Raw genomic sequence first — 23,148 nt, forward strand, 5'->3', positions numbered from 1 at the left:
CAAGGACTTGGACCATCTTCAACTGCTTTTCCAGGCCATAGCAGAGAGCTGGATCGAAGAGGAGCAGCGGGGACTTGAAGTGGCACCCATATGGGCTTCTGGCACCACAGGTGGAGGCTTACCCCACTATGCCACAGCACCGACCACAAACATGATTTAATCTTAATACATTGAATACATTTGGAGTTATCACACTGTACCCCATACATATGTACAATTAAAATAATTATAAAAATGGTGAGGGTTTAACCTAGTGGTTAAGGTGCCCACATCCCATATCAGATTATCTGGGTTCAATACCTGTCTCTGGCACCTGACTAGCTTCCCATTAATGTGAACCCTGGAAGGTAGGAGTAATAGTTCAATTGGGTTCCTACCACCAACCTGGGAGATCTGATTTGAGTTCCAACTCCCAAAGCAGAATCTGGGGAGTTAACTTGTGGATGGGAGCTCTCTCACTTGCTCCCTCTCTCTTCTCTCCCTCTCAAATAAATTTTTTTAAATTTGTAGAAAATGCACCTTATGAGGGCTGGCACCTTATGGTGGCACAGTGGGTTAATGTCCTGGTCTGAAGCGCCAGCATCCCATATAGGTGCCAGTTCAAGTCCTGGCTGCTCCACTTCCAATCCAGCTCTCTGCTATGGCCTGGGAAAGCAGTGGAAGATGGCCCAAATCCTTAGGCCCCTGCATCCAAGTGGGAGACCCAGAAGAAAATCCTGGCTCCTGGCTTTGGATAAGCACAGCTCCGGCCATTGCGGCCAATTGGGGAGTGAACCAGCGGATGGAAGAACTCTTTCTTTCTCTCTCTCTGCCTCTCCTCTCTCTGTGTAACTCTTTCAAATAAATAAGTAAATAATTTTAAAAAAAGAAAAATGTACATTATGAAAAAACTATGCATGAACTTCAAATTTTAAAAATTTTTAGTGATTAAGGTACAAGTGAGTTTGACGTTTTGACCACCTTGAGCATCTCTAAACAATATAGTCTGTCTTCTCTCTTCCCCTTCCCTATCACCTTGTGCCAGAACAATTCCCTCCTCAATAAGCTAAAAATGATACATAAGAGTAAGCACATTGGCCATTCACAAACTATACAAACTTTATAAAGTGAAATTTAACAGCAATTCACAAAAATTTCAGGTGAAAACTCAAGGTATATATCTTCAATAACCAGGTGACTTCTAAATCACATTTCCGACGTCCACTAGGGTGTATCTCATCGCCTCCTCCTAACCTCCCTTTCCTCCAAAGTTTCCTAACTCAAAAATAATTACTACTTCAGTTGGAAATTTGGATTCATTCCCCTTTTGTGTGTATAGAATATAATTACCATATATATTACCGCACACATTTATTTCTTTCTGCAGTGAAAACCCTTAAAATCTATTCTCAGCAATTTTCTTTTTTTTTTTAAGATTTATTTATTTGAAAGTCAGAGTTACACAGAGAGAGAAGGAAAGGCAGAAAGAGAGAGAAAGAGAGCTCTTCCATTGCTGGTTCACTCCCCAACTAGCCACAATGACCGGAGCTGCGCCGATCCAAAGCCAGGAGCCAGGGTCTTCTTCTGGGTCTCCCATGCACGTGCAGGGCCCCAACGGCTTGGGCCATCTTCTACTGCTTTCCCAGGCCATAGCAGAGAGCTGGATAGGAAGTAAAGCAGCCGGGTCTCTAACTGGTGCCCATATGGGATACCAGCACTGCAGGCAGCTGCTCAACCCACTACACCACAGCGCCGTCCCTTTAAGCAATTTTCAAGAACACGTTCTTATTAACTACAGTCATCATGTTGTACAATAAGACATCTTGAACTTATTCCTCAAGCCTTTTTGTAACCACCATTTTTCTCTCTACTTCTACCTGTTCCAATTTTTTAGATTCCATATATAACTGAGATCATGTTGTATGTGTCTTTCTGTGCATGGCTTATATCACATAACCAGTGCTATAGCAAATGCCAAGATTCCTTCTTTTGAAAGAGTGAATAGTATTTCATTGTATACATTTTCTCTATTCATTTATCCTTTATTGTATGCTTAGATAAATTCCATATCTATGCTTAAGCCAGGACCTGAAACTCAATCCTTATCACCCACATGAGTGAAAGGGACTCAGGTACTTAGGTAAATCCCCCTGCTTTCAGGGTGTGCAATACCAGGAAGCTAGAATTAGAAGCAGGATTAAGATTTGAACCTAATATGGGACACAAGCATCCCAAGTGGAATCCTAACAGCTGTGCCAAACACATACCACTTTTGTCTATTTTTTAACTGGGGTTTTCTTCTATTAAATTATTTGAATCCTTTATATATTCTGGATACATAGCCAATTTAATATTCAGGGGCTGGTGCTGTGGTGTAGCAGGCTAAGCTGCCACCTGTGACATCAGAATCCTTTATGGGCACAGGTTCAATCAAGTCCCAGCTGCTCCACATTTGATCTAGCTCCTGCTAATGTGCCTGGGAAAGCATGAAAGCAGTGAAAGATGGCCCAAGTCTTTGGAGCCCTGACACCCACATGGGAGACCCAGATGAAGCCTCTGATTCCTGGCTTTGGTCTGGCCCAGCCCTAGCCATTCCAGTCATTTCAGGAATAAACCACACAATCCCCTTTCTCTCTCTTTCTCTCTCTCTTTCTCTCTCTCTCTCTCTCTCTCTCTCTCTCTCCTTCTCACTGAAACTCTGCCTTTCAAATCAATAAATTAATTTTTTAATATATTCAGGGATAAATTTAACTAAGTATCCTCTACACTGAAAACTATGAAACATGATGAAAGAAATGGAAGACATAAATAAATGGAAAGATACCCTGTGATTACAGAGTGGAAAATTAACGTTGTTAAAATGTCCATTACCCAGAAGCGGTACATAGGTTCAATGCAAATCCCCATCAAAATATCAGTGGTATATTTTTTAATAAATGCAAAGAATAATTATAAAATTTGCATAGAACCATTTAAAAAAACAAAACACACACACACACCTTGGATAGCCAAAGCACTCTTTAGCAAAATGAACAAGGCTGGAGGAATCAAACTATCTGACTTCAAAATATACTACAAAAAGCAATAGTAATCAAAACAGCATAACACTAGCATTTAAAGAAAAAAATGGCACATAGACCAATCATACACCAATGGACCAGAATAGAGAGCCCAGATAATAAATTCACACATTTAGGTTAATCAATTTTTAACAAAAGTGCCAAGAACACACACTGGGAAGATAACAACATTCTAATAAATGGTGTTGGGTGACACCCCTTTTCAGCATGAAACAGCCAGAGTGATAATCACCCAGTTCTCCTAATAGAAGTTATGGTCCATTCTTGTTGAGTGGGTAATGTTGAGGAATCATGGGTTAACAGGCAGTCTGAAAACTGAAAGAGGAAATGTTCCTCCCAAAAAGTTATCCTTAGAAAGGTCAGAAGTAACTGCCTGCCCACTCCTTGGCAGCTTCCCATCTTATGAGAAGAGCAAGGGAGCCATGACTACCCTTCTGAACTCCCAGCTTACTGTGAAAACAAATTAGGTATCCCACCCTTGTGATAGTTTTTTGTTTTATCATGAGCAAACCAGATAGGGTAAAGAATTGTAAATCAGGTCTTTTGTTAGGTTTTCCCCACCTTACTGAGTGACAGTTTCCTGAAAACCTTAGTGTCACAGGGTCCTTTGGGTTTTGTTTATCTTGCAGCCCCCCTCCATGCCACTTTGGCTGGAGGTCTTTGACTCTAATAAATCTTGCTTTTAAACCTTTAAAAAAAAAAATGTTGGGAAGGCCAGATATCCATAGATAGGCAAATGAAATTAGACCTTTATCTCACACTGTACACAAAAAATCAAATCCAAATGGCTTATAGACTGAAGCAATGAGATTACTAGAGGAAAAAATATGGGAAAAACTACACAATATTAGTCAAGAAAAAAGATTTTTTGGATATGAACTCAAAAGCACAGGAAACAAAAGCAAAAAAAAAAAAAGACAGGATTACATAAAACTAAAAAGCTTCAGCACAACCACGGAAACAATCAGGATAGTAAGTGGCAACCCATGGAATAGGTGAAAACATTTGCAAATCATACATCTTATAGGAAGTTAGAATCCAAAATATATATATTCATTTTTTAAAGATTTATTTATTTATTTGAAAGGCAGAGTTAGAGAGAGGCAGAGGCAGAAGCAGAGAAAGAGAGAGGTCTTCCATCTGCTGGTTCGCTCCACAACTGTCTGCAACAGCCAGAGCTGCAAAGATCTGAAGCCAGGAGGCCAGGAGCTTCTTCTGTGTCTCCCACATGGGTGCAAGAGCCCACGTACTGGGCCATCTACTACTGCTTTCCCAGGCCATAGCAGAGAGCTGGATTGGAAGTGGGGCAGCCGGGACTTGAACAGGTGCCCATATGAGATGCCAGCACTGCAGGCGGCAGCTTTACCCAGTAGGCCACTGCACTGGCCCCTGGATCCATTTTCAAACTCTTCTTCGTATTCTCTGTATCAATCATGGTCTTAGGTATTCAACCCCCTAAGTATATCTGGAAGCCATCAACTCCTCTCCCATTCCTCTGCTACCACATAAGTTGATAATTTTCTCTTTCCTGAACTGTAGAAACATCCCTCCATTGGCTCTCCCTGGCTCCCACCTTACCACATCCAATGACATTACAGCATTACCGGGTTGGGGAAAAGAATGGGGGTATACATAAAGCCAGATTTCTAACACCTGGACTCTGCTAACCTCCTTATTCTAATTTGTCCACACCTCAAATAATCTAATCCAGTCACTCCAGTACACATCCCTATTTAATACGTTTCTTCTCTATGGGCTATTCTTTCATCTCCTTTGAATAATACATTTATCCTTCATTTGTCCTAGCTCTCCTTCATGCTTCAAGGTCTGCCCAAAGAATTCAAATCTTGCCCCATGGTAACATTTCTTTCACTATAGTCACATGTTTATTGTTTTTATTCCCACACTAGGTTAAAAATTGTCTCAGGACAGAAGTGTTGCCTTATTCCCAGTATACATAGTATCACAGCTCAGTTCCTAGCACAGAAGAAGCACTTCTTAAAATTTATTTGAGGAATAAATGTCCTCATCATTATGTAAAAAACAACTATCTTTCATATATGAAGAGTCAACAAAAATGGTTAAAGTAAATAACAAAAACACTTTGAATGGTATAGATAATCTGAAAGTTAGCTACAAAACCCATTTCTTCAATTCAAATTTTATTCAAGAGGTTCTTTGTAAAATTACATGATTTCTGAAAATTGAAATCATTGTAAAAATTTATTTCTATGATTATTATAATAGTTCATTTTATATTCTTAACTATAGATTCTTCTTTTATTTATACTTTCCTTTTATTATATCTATATATTATTAAAATAAATTTTCATTTTTCATGGCTTATAATAAATTATTTAATAATTTTTCAATTTATATGTGTAAATGGTTTAATTTTCTAAGGTTTACATTAAAATATAATGTATACACCAATATCCTTATTCAATATTATTTGCTCTTTCTTTAGTAGTTCATTACATCAATGTATTTCTATACCAGCATTCTCTTCTTCCCTATTACCTTAAAGAGGCATCCTTCCTTTGCAAGATAGCCTCATCAACCTTTGTTTGCTTCCCTATTCCCTATCCTCTAATCCTTCCTCCATCAAACAACAATCTCAGGATTACACTTTTTTTTTTTTTTTTTTTTTTTGACAGGCAGAGTGGACAGAAAGAGAGAGGCAGAGAGAAAGATCACCGCGCTGATCTGAAGCCAGGAGCCAGGTGCTTTTCCTGGTCTCCCATGGGGTGCAGGGCCCAAGCACTTGGGCCATCCTCCACTGCACTCCCGGGCCACAGCAGAGAGCTGGCCTGGAAGAGGGGCAACCGGGACAGAATCCGGCGCCCCGACTGGGACTAGAACCCGGTGTGCCGGCTCCACAAGGCGGAGGATTAGCCTATTGAGCCAGGGCGCCGGCCAGGATTACTCTTTACACTAAAAAACACATACTAAAAAACAAATCAATCCCTTAACTATTAATCTTTGAATTAAACATTGATTTTTCTGTAAACTATGGATGTCACGTATAACAAAGGGAATCTAAACTATAACACATAATTTCCTCAGAACTGACCTATACCTATATCATTTTATCCAAGCATTTCCCCCTGTAGCTTACAAAAGTACTCTCTAATCAACTCCTAACAGTCAAATCTAATTGCCTTAAGATTTGGTTTTCTCTGAATTATATAATAAAAGACAATGTTATTTCATCACTGAATTCTGGAAAAGAGTTTGAGTTCTTTTTCTCTTTATTTATCTATTTATTTGAAAGGACGACTGACAGACAGACAGAGAAAAAGATATTGAGAACTTCCACCTGCTGGATGATTCTGTGAGTGCCCACATCAACCAAGGCTGAACCATGCCTCAAAATACACAAATCAATAAGCGTGATACATCACATTAACAAATTTAAGAAAAAAAAAATTTGATTATCTCAACAGATGCTGAGAAAGCATTTGGCAAAATATGATATTGATTCATGAAAAAACCTTAAGCAAATTAGGAATAGAAGGAACACATCTAAACACAATCAAGGTAATGTATGACTAATGCATAGCCAGCATCATAATGAATGGGGAAAAGCTGGAGGCATTTCCACTGAGATCTGGAACCAGACAAGGATGTCCACTATTACCATAACTATTCAATATAATTCTGGAAGTTTTAGCCAGACCCATTAGACAAGAAAAAGAAATCAAAGGGATAAAAATTGGAAAAAAGTCAAATTATACCTGTTCACAGATGACATGAACCTACATATAGGGGAACCAAAAGACTCCAGCAAGAGACTATATTGGAACTCATAAGACGCTTGGTAAAGTTGCAAGATATAAAATCAACAAGCAAAAATCAATAGACTTTGTATACACAGACAATGCCATGGCTAAGAAGGAACTTGTAAGTTCAGTCCCATTCACAACAGCCACCAAAAAATTTAACGTTAGCCTTCAAATAACTTGAACCAAGGATATGAAAGACCCTTACAATGAAAATTACAAAACAGTAATAAAAGAAATAGAAAAAGAAACAAAAATGGAAAAATATTCCATGTTCATGGACTGCAAGAATTAATATCATCAATATATCCATACTATCAAAAGTAATTTAGAAATTCAATGCAATCTCAATCAGAATGGCAATGATATTCTTCTCAGATCTAGAAAATGATCCTAAAATTCATATAGAAACACAAGAGACCCCAAATAGCTAAAGAAATCTTAAACAACAAAAACAAAGCTGGAGGCTTAACAATACCAGATTTCAAGACATACTATACAGTGCAGTTAAATCAAAACAGCCTGGTACTGCCACAAAAACAGAAATGCAGACCAACGGAACAGAGCAGAAACCCCAGAAAATAAACCGTATAGCTGCAACCAACTTATCTTTGACAAACGAGCTAAAAGCATTCCCTGGAGAAAGCATAGTCTCTTCAACAAAGGATCTCCACATGCAGAAGTATAAAACAAGACCCATACCTTACACTTTATACAAAAATCAACTCACTGGGGCTGGCATTGTGGTATAGCAGGGTAAGTTGCTGCCTACAATGTCAGCATTCCATATGGGCACCAGTCAAGTCCCAGCTGCTCCACCTCCAATCCAGTTCCCTGCTAATGCACTTGGGAAGGCAGCAGAGGATGGCCCAAGTATTTGGGCCTCTGTACCCATGTGGAAGCTCCTGGCTGCTGTCTTTAGCCTGGCCCAGCCCTGGCTGTTGTGGAGTGACCTAGTAGATGGAGGAATTCTGTCTCTCCCTCTCTCTCTGTAGCTCTGCTTTCAAATAAACAAATAAATCTTCAGAAAGAAAAAAACATGCAAGATATGACTGAAATATAAGATTATTTTTTAAAAAATCAATTTACAATGGACATAAATCTGTGACATGATTCCATCAAATTATTAGAGAAAAACATTGGAGAAACTCTGAAAGACATTGGTATAGGCAAAGACTTCTTGGCTAAGACTCCAGAAGCATAGGCAATAAAAGCAAAAATAGACAAATGGGACTACATCAAGCTAAGAAGCTTCTGCACAGCAAAGGAAACATAAAAGTTAAGGAGCAACTGAGAGAATGGGAAAAAGATATGTGCAAACCATAAAAGGTTTTTTTTTTTAACAATTATCTTTTTTCAATTTTTTTAGAAAGCTTTTATTTAATAAATATAAATTTTATAAGTACAGCTTTTGGAATATAGCAGTTCTTCCCCCCATACTCACCCTCCCATCTGCAAACCATCCCATCTCCTACTCCCTCTTCCATCCCATTCTTCATTAAGATTCATTTTAAATTATCTTTATATACAGAAGATCACTCAACACTAAGTAAAGATTTCAACAGTTTGCACCCACACAGAAACACAAAGTGTAAAGTACTGTTTGAAGACAAGTTTTACTGTTAATTCTCATAGTACAACTCATTAAAGACTGAGGTCCTATATGGGGAGCAAGTGCACAGTGACTCCTGTTGCTGATTTAACAATTGACACTCTTATTTATGACATCAGTGATCACCCGAGGCTTTTGTCATGAGATGCCAAGGCTATGGAAGCCTTTTAAGTCCATCAACTCTGTCAGTATTTAGACAGAGCCATAAGCAAAGTGGAAGTTCTCTCCTCCCTTCAGAGAAAGGTACATGCTTCGTTGATGGCCCTTTCTTTCCACTAGGATCTCACTCACAGAGATCTTGATAAAGGGTTAATATCCAGGATACATAAGGAGCTCAAGAAACTCAACAACAACAAAACAAATAATGCAGTTAAGAAATGGGCAAAGGATATAAACAGGCATTTCTCAAAGGATGAAATACAAATGGCCAGCAGACTCATGAAAAAAAATCTTCAGGATCACTAGCCATCAGGGAAAAGCAAATAAAAACCACAATGTGGTTTCACCCCATCACAGCCAGAAAGGCTATTATACAAAAAATCAAAAAGTAATAAATGCTGGCAAGGATGTGGGGAAAAAGGTATCCCAATATATTGTTGGTAGGAATGTAAATAGTACAACCATTATAGAATACAGTATAGAGAGTCTTCAGAAATCTAAAAATAGATCTATCATACGACCCAATCATCCCACTACTGGGAATTTACCCAAATGAAATGACATCAGCATATGAAAGAGCTATCTGCACCCCCCTTGTTTATAGGAAGCCAAGTCACAATAACTAATATACGGAATCAACCCAGATGTTCATCAACTGATGACCAGATAAACAAACTGTGGTATACATACCTGACAGAATACTACTCAGCCATCAAAAAGAATAAAACCCTGTCTTTTGCAACAACATGGATGACAAGTGGAAACCATTATACTCAGGGAAATAAGCCAGTCCCTAAGAGGCAAATATGTATTTTCTCTAAATGTCAAAAATTTAAAAAAACTATAAAAATGAAACTGACATCTTATGATTTTGCTTATAGCCCTGTCTATACTTCTGTGAATCAATGGTCTTTCCATTTTTTACTTATAGAACATATATTTTTAGTATATACAGCCTCTGATTATAAAGTAAATTCAAAATATGTTACTAAAGGAAAAAAAAGAAAGGAAGGAGTACATGTTTGAGGAAGGGAGGGAGAGGAAAGTATGGTTATCTTAGAATTTTATCCATGAGATATATGAAATCTGTTCTCTGTATATTAATTTTAAAAAGTTTAAAAAGAAGAAGCAACAGCAGCAGTAGCAGAGGCAGGACTCAATTCCAGGCACTCCAATCTGAGAAGCAGGCCACCAAGGTAGCAGCTTAATATGCTGTGCTGCAATGCCTGCCCCTTTCTTTGCTTTTTTTGATACTCATTCTTTAATCTTTGCTCCTTCTCTCTTATCCTGTCAACAATATATACAAAGATATGCTATACTGCATCACTTTATAATAGTAAACAGAATTTATTTTCCCATTTCCAATTTTTAAATTTCTTTTTACTATATATGTTTAATATACATGTTCTTATATATATACAAATAGTGAAATGATTACTATAGTCAAGCAAATTAATATATCCGTCACATTCCATAGTTATCTTTTATTTGTTCTGGTAAAAACAGCACCTAAAATTTACTTAGTAAATTTTTAGTTCACTATACAATATTAAGTATAGTCTTCATACTGTAAGACTTAATCAGTCCACATACTTGCAACTTTTTACCCTTTGGACTACGTATCTCCATACTATATCCTCCAAATGTCCGCTACGGCTCATGTGCTGCGCCAATCCGAACCAGGAGCCAGGTGCTTCCTCCTGGTCTCCCATGCGGATGCAGGGCCCAAGCACTTGGGCCATCCTCCACTGCCTTCCCGGGCCACAGCAGAGACCTGGACTAGAAGAGGAGCAACCAGGACAGAATCCGGCGCCCCAACTGGGACTAGAATCTGGGGTGCCAGCGCCACAGGCGGAGGATTAGCCAAGTGAGCTGCAGCACCAGCCCATACTATATCATTTTTAAGCATGAAATATAGCCATCAAGATTAAAATGATTATTTAAAAACTTTGGAAAATCACTTGGGGAACATTATCTAACCATTGAAAATAAAGCTGCCAACACTATAAAACACATCAAAATGCTTATCCTACAACACTAAAGTAGTTCCACGAGTAAAATGTGTGTGTTTAAAATTATTGAACTTCATGACAATGTATCCAAAAGTGATAAGTTTTAAGTTTACATCTAAAATTTTGACCTCTTTTCCTAAGAGCTTCATGTCTTTGACGACAGAATATTTGCATTTGGATATCTTTTGATAACTACAAATTCATTCTAAATGCTAAGTAACTTTATTTATCTTTTATCATTAGGAGAGTGTCCCCTCTAGAATTACTGTTCTTTTATTTTTCCTTCTTCTACCTACCCCACCATTACAAAAAACTAGTAGTTAAGTAGACAATTCATATAGTTGTCTCTCTCAGTATCCATAGAGAATTAGTTCCATAATACCTTGGGAATGCCAGAATCTGGAGAGGCTCAAGTCCCTTACACTTGTAAAAACCAGCATACCATTTGCAAATGACCTACACACACCCTCCCAGACATTAAATTATCTCTAGATCTCTATTAATACTAGTACAAGGTAAATGTTACTTAAATAGTTGTTATACTGTATTTTTTAGGAAATAATAACATTAAAAAGAATCTGTACACATTTAGTGAAGAAATAATTTTTTCCGAGTACTTTTTATTCATGATTGGTTGAATCCACAGATGCTGATATAATGTGTACAGAGAGCCAACCATACACCTCATTTCCTTTGCAGCACATTCTCACCTCTGTGGGGTTATATTTTGATCTCTAGCACTGTATGTCAACCAATTCTTTCTCATTTATTCTGTAACAGTGGCCAGCAAACATATTTTTTAAGAGCCGGATAGCAAATATTTTAGGATCTGTAGTCCATATGATCTTTGCTTCAACTGTTCAACTCTCAAAGCACAAAAGCAGCCATGGATAATATATAAACAAATGGGCTTGGCTATGTTCCATTAAAGTTTATTTTCAGGGACCAGCATTGTGGTTGGATGGGTAAAGATGCCACCTGCAATGCCGGCATCCCATATGGGTGCTGGTTCCAGTCCTGGCTGCTCCACTTCTGATCCAGCTCCCTGATAATGTGCCTGGGAAAGCAGTGAAGGATGGCCCAAGTTGGTCCCCTGCACCCATGTAGGAGACCTGGAGGAAGCTCCTGGCTCCTGGCTTTGGCTTGGCCCAGCCCTGGTGGTTGCGGCCACTAGGGGAGTGAACCAATGGATCAAAGACACTTCTCTCTCTCTTTTTCCCCCTCTCTCATTCTCTCTCCTCCCTCTCTAACTCTGCCTTTCAAATAAATAAAATATTTTTTAAAAAAAACAAGTTTATTTACAAAACAAGCAGTCAGCTAAATCTGACCTACAGGTGCAAGTTTGCAGAACTATTTAGTATAATTCTTAAAATAAGGTAGGATAATATATACAGACACTTGTATAGAAAGGTCTTAAAGACATATTGCTTCATAAATGTAAATTACAAAAAATACACACTATATGAGGCATATATGATTTTCAGAAACACAAAACCATATATTTGTACAAGCACCTTAAGTATCATGTTGTATATATTTATGTACATGCACTCAAAAATATAAAAACCAAATTGCTTACAGCAGCTATTAATATCAAGGGAAAGGACAGTTGAGTGGGGGATGAGAGGTAGAGAATAGGTTTTTATATTACATAATTCTGGATTTTTTAAGTTTCTAAAATAAACAATTATATTACTAAGAGTTTTAATTAATTTACAAAGAAATATTAGATTATGTTTAGAATAAAGGCAAATGTTTAAATGGCAGAGAATAACACAAGTTTGTACCTTTCAATTTTGGACTGGGTTCTTCTTCCATTTTCCGGGGTTTTATCATCCTCTTTCTTGGGTGGAATTATTGTTGGCTCCAAACCAAACAATTCTTGAAGGCGTCCATAAAGATCCGAACGATTATAGACATGAAATTCAAAGTCATTGACTGTGATGTGTAATCTGGTTTCAGCTTTTGGATCTAAAGACATCAATCATAAAAACACATTTAAACAACTTTTTCAGAACTTTAATCAAAGTTTCTAGTCAAATCTTCTTCACAGTTAAAGTAATTTAAATTAGTCTAAAACAAGCCGGCGCCGCGGCTCACTAGGCTAATCCTCCGCCTAGCGGCGCCGGCACACCGGGTTCTAGTCCCGGTCGGGGTGCCGGATTCTGTCCCGGTTGCCCCTCTTCCAGGCCAGCCCTCTGCTGTGGCCAGGGAGTGCAGTGGAGGATGGCCCAGGTGCTTGGGCCCTGCACCCCATGGGAGACCAGGAAAAGCACCTGGCTCCTGGCTCCTGCCATCGGATCAGCGCGGTGCGCCGGCCGCAGCGCGCCGGCCGCGGCGGCCATTGGAGGGTGAACCAACGGCAAAGGAAGACCTTTCTCTCTGTCTCTCTCTCTCACTGTCCACTCTGCCTGTCAAAAAAAAAAAAAAAAAAAAAAAAAAAAAAAAAAATTAGTCTAAAACAGATTTTTATAATAAAGAGAAACATTTAAAATAGATATAAAATACTGCAACAAAAAGAAGAAAGTTGATGTTGCTAATGAATTTTATTTTTTTAGAAATTTATTTATTTATTTGAAAGTTAGAGTTACACAGAGAGAGAAGGAGAGGCAGAGAGGGAGAGAGAGAGAGAGAGGTCTTCCATCCACTGGTTCACTCCCCAGTTGACTGCAACAGCCAGAGCTATGCCAATCTAGAGCCAGGAGCTTCTTCCAGGTCTCCCACATGGGTGCAAGGACCCAACGACTTAGGCCATCTTCTACTGCTTTTCCAGGCCATAGCAGAGAGCTGGATTGGAAGTGAAGCAGCTGGGACAAGAACCGGCACCCATATGGGATGTCGGCACTGCAGGCGGTGGCTTTACCCGGTAAGTCACAGTGCCAGCCCCACTAATGAATTTTAACCTAGCACTCTAAAAGCGAACTAAATTTTTAGATTCCAGTTATATAATGATAAAACTTAAAGAATTTTATGCTAAGAACAATAAAGTGCCATCTACACAGTAAAACAATAATTTTGTATTAAAATATCACATAATAAAATATTTAAACTATATCTGAATAACATTAGTATTTGAACTTTTGCATCATAGATTTTTCATAATTATAATTTAAAAATAACTATATAGTACTAAAACAAAGGTGTTATGAACAGTGTTCTTCAAACAATAATCTCAAAAACCATTAAGTATGATAGTAATCCCAAAAAACATTAAGTATGATGAGCAATCATGGTATCTAATGAATCCATCTATAAAAAGATGGACTGCACACTATCATCTACTGAGGAATTACTTGAAAACAGCACACCAGAGTAGGAAGAAAGGTACCATAGTCAATGCTTCCTTTTGTTATTAAACGAAATCACAGGTTTTCTGAGGCCTCTCTTTTTAACTTTTACTTCTATTAAACAAATTCAATTGATAATTAAAATTAGATATGACCCGCTAGAAAACTTTAATGTTGAAAATCAAATGAAGAGAATTGTTATATTTTTTTAAAAAGTAGCTTAAGGGACTGATGCTGTGGGGCACTGGGTTAATCCTTTGCCTGTGGTGCCGGCATCCCATATGGGCACCAGGTTCTAGTCCTGGTTGCTCCTCTTCCAGTTCAGCTCTCTGCTGTGGCCCGGGAGGGCAGTGGAGGATAGCCCAAGTGCTTGGGCTGTGCACACATATGGGAGACCTGGAGGAAGCTCCTGGCTTCTGGCCTTGGATCAGCGTAACTCTGGCCGTTGCAGCCATTTGGGGAGTGAACCAATGGAAGGAGGGCCTTTCTCTCTGTTTCTCTCTCTTACTGTCTATAACTCTACCTGTCAAATAAATAAATAAATAATCTTTTTTAAAAAAGTAGCTTGAATTGTTATTTAAATCAAAGGTACAAACCCTTCATTCAGTAAGCTACCAAGTTTTACCAAAATAACTTCTTCAAATTACTTGCAAAATGACTTATACATTGTCAAGTATCTCCAACGATTGTAAATTATAAACTAGCAGGCTAAAAATACAGACACTAATTTTTTTATTAATTTTTTAAAGATTTATTTGAAACAGTGACAGAGAGTGAGGGAAAGAGAGAAATATCATCCATCCACTGGTTCTCTTTCATGTCTGAGACATTACCTACAAACCTGCCAGTTTTTCCTTCAGCCTACATCCATAATACAACTGCTTCTCACTATTCTGGTCTAAGTCACCAATACTTTTTACCTGTTTTATCTAAGCCTTCTACCTAACTAGTACCCTTGCTTCATTCCCCTCACACCTGTATTTAACACATTGGCCAGATCTTTTAAAAAACCTAGGGTAATTTTATCCTCTCTGTTCTCAAATTTTCCTATCGCTTCCCTTCACACTCAGAGTAACACCATGATTTTCTAAGTAATGGACAAAATTCCACAGGATCTGTACTTCTAACTCCTAGCCCTCTATCTTCTACTCACACTCCAAGTAAATTAGCCTGTTGGTATAGGTAATGAAGCAGCAACAGAATCACAAAATATTTTCCTGTGATTATCAACAATAACTCATTCTCTTACTGACTCACGCTTCCATCTTCTACCAATGAAGCCTTCTATCCTGACTTCTCATAGTAAAACAGCACCCTCCCCACAAACCAGCATCCTTTATTCCATGGACCCTATTTTTATTTTCTTCAATGCTGTCTTTGCCCTCATAAATACCCCAATACTATATATACAAGGGTGTTTCAGAAAGTCCATGGAAAAATAGAATTAAAAGATTTACTTTGGTGCCAAAAAAAAAATGAGGTTCAAGAATAGGTTTTATAAATGACACAATTTTCATGAACTACTTGAAGATTCATTGTATATACATACTTATTTATTATCTGAATTCTGCCCACTCCCCTTGAATGAAGCAGACTCTGTAAGGGATGGGATTTGTTTTATTCATTGTTGTAATCTTAATTCCCAAAATAATACTCAATATTCAAGTGTTCATTCTTATGAAAGAATAACACACCACTTTGCTACAAATGATATTTGTAAGTGAAACAAAATATTCACAAATAGATCTCAGAATATTTGAAAGTGCAACATGTGGAGGCATAATAAATACAGAATAGAATATTTTCTTCTATTACTTGATAGACATATACAAGTAGGAATTCAAGGTACAATTCTTCAAGGCCATAAATAACTCAATCTAAATTCACTTTAATTCACTTGCTTTCAAATTTGCTTATGAGGGGCTGGCGCTGTGACACAGTAGGTTAATCCTCCGCCTGCTGCGCTGGCATCCCATATGGGCTCCAGTTCGAATCCCAGCCGTTCCTCTTCCAATCCAGCCCTCTGCTATGCCCTGGGAGAGCAGTGGAAGACGGCTCAAGTTCTTGGGCCCAAGCCCGCATGGGAAACCAGAAGAAGCTCCTGGCTCCTAGCTTCAGATCAGTGCAGCTCCGGCCATTGCAGACATTTGGGGAGTGAACCAGCGGACAGAAGACCTTTCTCTGTTTCTCCCTCTCACTGTCTGTAACTCTACCTCTCAAATGAATAAATAAAATCTTTTTAAAAAAATTTGCTTATGAAACAATTTACCAATGATCCTGAACACAAATACCTTAATCATTAGGAATATGCTATTAAGGCTGATTAGTGAGCTGCAGACGCAGCAATGGGAAAAATTAACTTGCCTCTAATTGGATCAGTAGTGATGAATAAACAAATAGTGACTGCATAAAAATGGAAACAGAATTAATCTCAATTTCATCTCTAACTTTCCGGACATGCACAATAGACTCTCCTTTCAATATAACAGGTATTATAAGAATATAGCCACAAAAATGTACTATGATTACCAAGGCATAAAGATAAATATACTTATTTCTAAATGTATTATGACAACATTGATAAACATTAAGCCCTAACATTAAAACACCGGAAGGTCTCACAATATCCCTAATCCTATTTTCATGGTTTTTTTTTGTTGTTGTTTCAGCATTATTTATTGTCATCTGTCCCAATAGGCTAGAATGTAATCTCCATACAACCCTACCCCAACATACACAGAGATGATACAAAGAAACAGGCTACCTAAATGTATACCCAGAGAAACAGGAACAGAGAAAATTACATACAGGCACACACAGAGATTGGCATACACAGACTCGTAGTCACAAAGATACACATATACATGCACATACTCTCACAGAGCCATCTAAGCATGCACTCAAATACTAGCACACTCACAGTATCACTCTGAGAATAAATATATACACCGAGCACACATATATTCACAGATATATATACACAGATATATATGTGTGTGTATATATACACACAGATACAGATACCCCCAACACAGACAGGGGCATCATTCTAGATCAACAGGGGAAAATTCTCAACAGGTATCATGTCTCCTCTCAGACAAATAAGCATCCTTCCAAAAGACAAAGAGGCACTTCTTCCCAAGGCATCCATCTCCCCCATACTGACATTAACACATGCACATACATGTCAAACACACACACACACACACACACATTCTTTAAAAAAAGGTAATAAAAGTGGAGATTTCTGCACTGAATTATCCAGGAACTAGACAAAGGAGGTAAATAACCAGCAGGAAGGATACAGAATTAGATCTTTTTACTAACGCTAGAACCTCATGCAAGTACTTTAACCACACACTAAGCTAAGTTTTTTCCTCTATACAATGAGAACACCTCTACCTACCTGGAAGATTACTATACACAAATACTATTTTCTTCTCATTGCCTGTCAAACTCTTACTAGTAATACAAATTATGCACTATTGGCCCAAGGGTTCATCATTATCAGACTACGGATTGAAATATTCATGGGAAAAAATTGTGTCTGTACTAAACAAGTATAGGGTTTTCTCATTAATCCCTAAGCAATACAGTATGACAACTACTTACATTGTTTTAGGAATCACAAGTAATCTACAGATGATTTAAAGCATATGGGAAGGGGGCCGGCGCTGTGGCTCACTTGGTTAATCCTCCGCCTGCGGCGCTGGCATCCCATATGGGCTCCAGTTTTAGTCCCAGCTGCCCCTCTTCCAATCTAGCTATCTGCTATGGCCTGGGAAAGCAGTAGAAGATGGCCCAAGTGCTTGGGCCTCTCCACCCATATGGGAGACCAGGAAGAAGCACCTGGCTCCTGGCTTCGGATCAGCGCAGCTCCGGCCGTTGAGGCTATCTGGGGAGTGAACCAACAGATGGAAGACCTTTCTCTCTGTCTTTCCCTCTCACTGTCTGTAAATATACCTCTCAAATAAATAAACAAAATCGTTAAAAAAATAAAGCATATGGGAGGAAGTGTGCATGTTAAATGTCATTTTATAAAAGGACTCAGATTTCTTTGTCTACTGTGGGCTGGGAAACCAGTCCCCCAAAGATACTAAGGGATGACTGCAACTGAATCTGAATAACACGTTTTAAATAATGCTTCTTTTCAGAATGTGATATAACATTTATAATAATAAAAGCAGTGCACCTCCAATGAATGCTTGCTTTGTTCAAGATACTGTTATAAGTATTCTATTTAACTGGGACATAAATTTTAGTAATAAAAAAAAGCTAAAGTACAGAAATGCTCGCAAAGCCTCCTAATACTCAGAATCAATACCCAGTACAAAGACAAAACAGTCAACTGGCTTTTTAAAAACAGCTCTGGAATTCTTATGTATTTAATTTATTTAACAAACAAATTTAGATGTAACAAATTTTAAAAGCACTAGAGTGTATTAAGCTAAAACTTCTAAGCAATAAAATAACAGGAAGGGACATTCTTTACCATCATCTTTTCATTTCTTAACGTAACAATGCCTTCTGGTTAAGAAAGATGCATGACAACTTATTCAGGTCCATATTCACTTGAACACTATCACAATGGTACTTCAAAAAGTTCATGGAAATGGAATTAAAAGATAAATTTACTTTGGTGCAAACAATGTTTAAATGCATGCATAGTTTCTTCATAATATCCATTATCCACAAACTTTTTGAAGACATCATATACACCATCATGCTAAAAGGCAACTAACCCTATTATTTAAATACACTCTAAAAGAATGGCTTAAAATCAACTATCCTGGGGGCCAGTGCTATAGTGGCATCCCATATGGGCACCAGCTCAAGTCCCAGCTGCTCCACTTCCAATCCAGCCTTCTGCTATGGCCTGGGAAAGCAGTGGAAGATGGCCCAAGTCCCTGGGCCCCTGCACACACATGGGAGATCCGGAAGAATCTCTGGGCTCCTGGCTTTGGATCAGCCCAGCTCTAGCTATTGCAACCATTTGAAGAGTGAACCAGCAGATTGAAGACTTCTCTCTCTCTTGTTGCCTCTGCCTCTCTGTAACTCTCTGCCTTACAAATAAATAAATCCTTAAGAACAAAAACAAGCAAACAAAAAAGAACCACCAATCAGTAAGAAAAAAGCCAATTAAAAAAAATCAACTACCCTAAAAACAAAATGAAATTTTTTGACAGACATCTGATTGGCCTCCAGTCATCGATCAGCTATAGCATACCACTAATTTCATAAGCTATGGAACATTTTACAGCCAATTCTATATTAAACAATTAGATACGCTATGCTTTCTTTTCCTTTTTGAAGGGCTATACTAGATACCTGACAAATCTAAATGCACTGCTGGCTAAAATTATCCCTCTAAACTGCAGGACATAAAATTTGGACACTGGAACATCCCTCTTGTAATACAGCAATTCTAATATGTTCTAAAGAAAATCTTGGCCTACCCATAAATAATCCTCAGTCCATTTTCCTAAAAGGCAAGATAACCAACTATTTATTCAGGCACATCCTCTAATCAGGCTTCTAAATTTTCCACCAAGAAATGTCAACCATCTCTACATCCTCTTTAGTCAACTGTCAAGTAACACAGATCTGACCTTAATCAACAAAAAATAATCTCTAAAGTATTCCTAGAGAACAGAATCTACTATTAAAAGAATATTATGGGGGCGGAGCCAAGATGGCGGAATAGTGAGGGCGCGCACCGATAGTCCGGGAAAATTTAGTTTAATAAAAGGGGAGTTACGGTAGCCGCAGAAAAAAGAACCAGGAAAATATTGCAGGGGAAACCCTTCTGGATGGAGTTGCCATGAATCGGAGGACCTACTGGGAGAACAAGGTCGCCCACCATGCGGAAGCCAAGTCTCGGGACCGAGCCGCGGAAGCCCCAGGGTCTGCGCGCCAGTGCTCCAAGGGGAGTGCATGCCACACAGACAACAGCGGGGAGACTTGGGACGCTCAGGGCTCCGAGTCCACACATCGGCGCTGGAAGGGGAGGTGAGCTCAATAACCCGAGACATTGGTGGGGAAACGGGGGTCAGAATCTAGAGGGGGGCCGGAAAGTGCAGCAAACTCACTACCGGAAAGAAGGAAAAAAAAAAAAGCTTCGGGGTTTCTCTTCCCCCTATCCTTGCAAAGGTTACAAGGCTGCAAGGCTTGAAGAATTCCCAAGAGACAAAGAGCAGGCCTCCTCTCTGGATTTACATATCAATGCGGGAGAGCTAAGGAACTGAGTCACTACAATTCAGTAGCCTAGGCAACCCAGTGGGAGTCCAGAGGAGCCAAAGACTGGAAGCAAAATACCATCAATTCTGCACAGCCATGCCCTGCGGTGTTACTTACCCCCTGAATAAATAAAATAAATAAATAAATAAAAAGAGAGAGATTTACCACACATAACCTGAGGGTGTCACCTTTGCACACCCTAAACCTGGAAGAACCAGGCAGAGCTCTCAGGCCGCACCCATCTCAAGCCTCCAAGGCTCCTCCAACAGCAGGCAGTCCACTTAACACGGACACAGTATAAAAAAAAAAAAAAAAAGAAAAAAAAATGCACAGTGACGCAAGAAGAATTAACTATGCCGAGTAACAAACACAGAAATAGAGGGAGCAAGATCAACGATGACACTATGATGCCTCCAAATAAGCAAAACACCCCAAGCCAAGAGTATGAAGATGATGAGATAGAAGAAATGCAAGATACGGATTTCAAAAAATTTATGATAAGAACATTTAGAAGTTTTCAAAAGCAAATCCTTGAACTACAGAAATCCTTAATGGACAAGATTGAAAATCTCTCTCGTGAAAATGAAATTTTAAGGAAGAGTCAAAATGAAACTCAGAAACTAGTAGAACAGGAAAGTGTTATAGTGAAGAGAAATCAAAATGAAATGAAGAGCTCAATAGATCAAATGACAAACACATTAGAAAGCCTTAAAAACAGAATGGGTGAAGCAGAAGAGAGAATATCGCACTTAGAAGATAGAGCACAGGAAAACATACAGTCAAACCAAAGAAAAGAAGAGGAAATTAGAAATCTAAAAAATATTGTTGGGAATCTACAGGATACTATTAAAAAAACCAACATTCGAGTTCTAGGAGTTCCTGAAGGCATGGAGAGAGAGAAAGGATTGGAAGGCCTTTTTAGTGAGATACTAGCAGAGAACTTTCCAGGTTTGGAGAAGGACAGAGATATCCTAGTACAGGAAGCTCATAGAACCCCCAATAAACATGACCAAAAGAGATCCTCACCACGACACGTGGTAATTAAACTTACCACAGTGAAACATAAAGAAAAGATCCTAAAATGTGCAAGAGAGAAACGTCAGATTACTCTCAGAGGATCTCCAATCAGACTCACAGCAGACTTCTCATCAGAAACACTACAGGCTAGGAGGGAATGGCGCGACATAGCACAGGTGCTAAGAGAGAAAAATTGCCAGCCCAGAATATTATATCCTGCCAAGCTCTCATTTGTGAATGAAGGTGAAATAAAGACCTTTCATAGCAAACAGAAATTGAAAGACTTTGTGGCCACTCGTCCGGCCCTGCAAAAGATACTTAAAGATGTGCTACACTCAGAAACACAGAAACACGGCCATCAATATGAAAGAAGGGAAAGGAAGAACACCTACCAGTAAAAGAGCATGGGAAGCTCAAAGCATATACTAGAAAATATTTCCGGGAAAATGGCAGGGCAAAGTCACTACGTATCAATAGTCACATTGAACATTAATGGTCTGAATTCTTCAGTTAAAAGACACCGTTTGGCTGACTGGCTCACAGAACACAACCCAACTATTTGTTGCCTACAAGAAACACATCTCTCTAACAAAGAGGCATGCAGACTGAAAGTGAAAGGTTGGAAAAAGATATTCCATGCCAACAGAAACCAAAAAAAAGCAGGTGTAGCCATATTAATATCAGACAAAATAAACTTTAATACAAAAACTGTTAAGAGAGACAAAGAGGGACACTATATAATGAATAAGGGTTCAATTCAACAGGAGGATGTAACTATTATAAATGTATATGCACCTAATTACAGGGCACCAGTCTATTTAAAAGATATGTTAAGGGACTTAAAGGGAGATTTAGATTCCAATACAATAGTACTGGGGGACTTCAATACTCCACTCTCAGAAATAGACAGATCATCCGGACAGAAGATCAACAAGGAAACAGCAGATTTAATTGACAATATTGCCCAAATGGATCTAACAGATATCTACAGAACTTTCAACCCTACATCTACAGACTTCACATTCTTCTCAGCAGTGCATGGAACCTTCTCTAGGATTGATCACATACTAGGCCATAAAGCAAGTCTCAGCAAATTTAAAAGAATTAGAATCATACCATGCAGCTTTTCAGACCACAGCGGAATGAAGCTGGAAATTAGCAACTCAGGAAACCCCAGAAAGTATGCAAACACATGGAGACTGAACAACATGCTCCTGAATGAACACTGGGTCATTCAAGAAATCAAAAGAGAAATCAAAAACTTTCTGGAAGTAAATGAAGACAACAACACAACATATCAAAACTTATGGGATACAGTAAAAGCAGTATTGAGAGGCAAATTTATAGCAATAGGTGCCTATATCAAGAAATTGGAAAGGTACCAAATAAATGAGCTTTCAGCGCACCTCAAGGACCTAGAAAAACTGCAGCAAACCAAACCCAAATCTAGTAGGAGAAGAGAAATAATTAAAATCAGAGAAGAAATTAACAGGATTGAATCCAAAAAAAACACTACAAAAAATCAGCCAAGCGAGAAGCTGGTTTTTTGAAAAAATAAACAAAATTGACACCCCATTGGCCCAACTAACTAAAAAAAGAAGAGAAAAGACCCAAATCAATAAAATCAGAGATGAAAAAGGAAACGTAACAACAGACACCACAGAAATAAAAAGAATCATCAGAAATTACTACAAGGACCTGTATGCCAGCAAACAGGAAAACCTATCAGAAATGGATAGATTCCTGAACACATGCAATCTACCAAAATTGAACCATGAAGACATAGAAAACCTAAATAGACCCATAACTGAAACAGAAATTGAAACAGTAATAAAGGCCCTCCCAACAAAGAAAAGCCCAGGACCAGATGGATTCACTGCTGAATTCTACCAGACATTTAAAGAAGAACTAATCCCATTTCTTCTCAAACTATTCAGAACAATCGAAAAAGAGGGAATCCTCCCAAATTCTTTCTATGAAGCC

At 38.5% G+C, this 23,148-nt stretch overlaps 1 protein-coding gene across 17 annotated transcripts in view; it reads right to left on the minus strand.

The window, feature by feature from the left end:
- Positions 1–23,148, minus strand: part of BLTP1 (bridge-like lipid transfer protein family member 1) — a 243,901-nt gene that overhangs the window by 182,301 nt on the left and 38,452 nt on the right. For all 17 annotated transcript variants that reach the window (XM_008267929.4, XM_070047638.1, XM_070047636.1 and 14 more), the window contains one exon: positions 12,412–12,595. In XM_008267929.4, coding sequence (XP_008266151.3) covers positions 12,412–12,595 — 184 coding nt within the window. The remainder of the gene's footprint in view (positions 1–12,411; positions 12,596–23,148) is intronic.

The sequence above is a fragment of the Oryctolagus cuniculus genome, chromosome 8 (genome assembly GCF_964237555.1).
Source record: "Oryctolagus cuniculus chromosome 8, mOryCun1.1, whole genome shotgun sequence".
NCBI lineage: Eukaryota > Metazoa > Chordata > Mammalia > Lagomorpha > Leporidae > Oryctolagus > Oryctolagus cuniculus.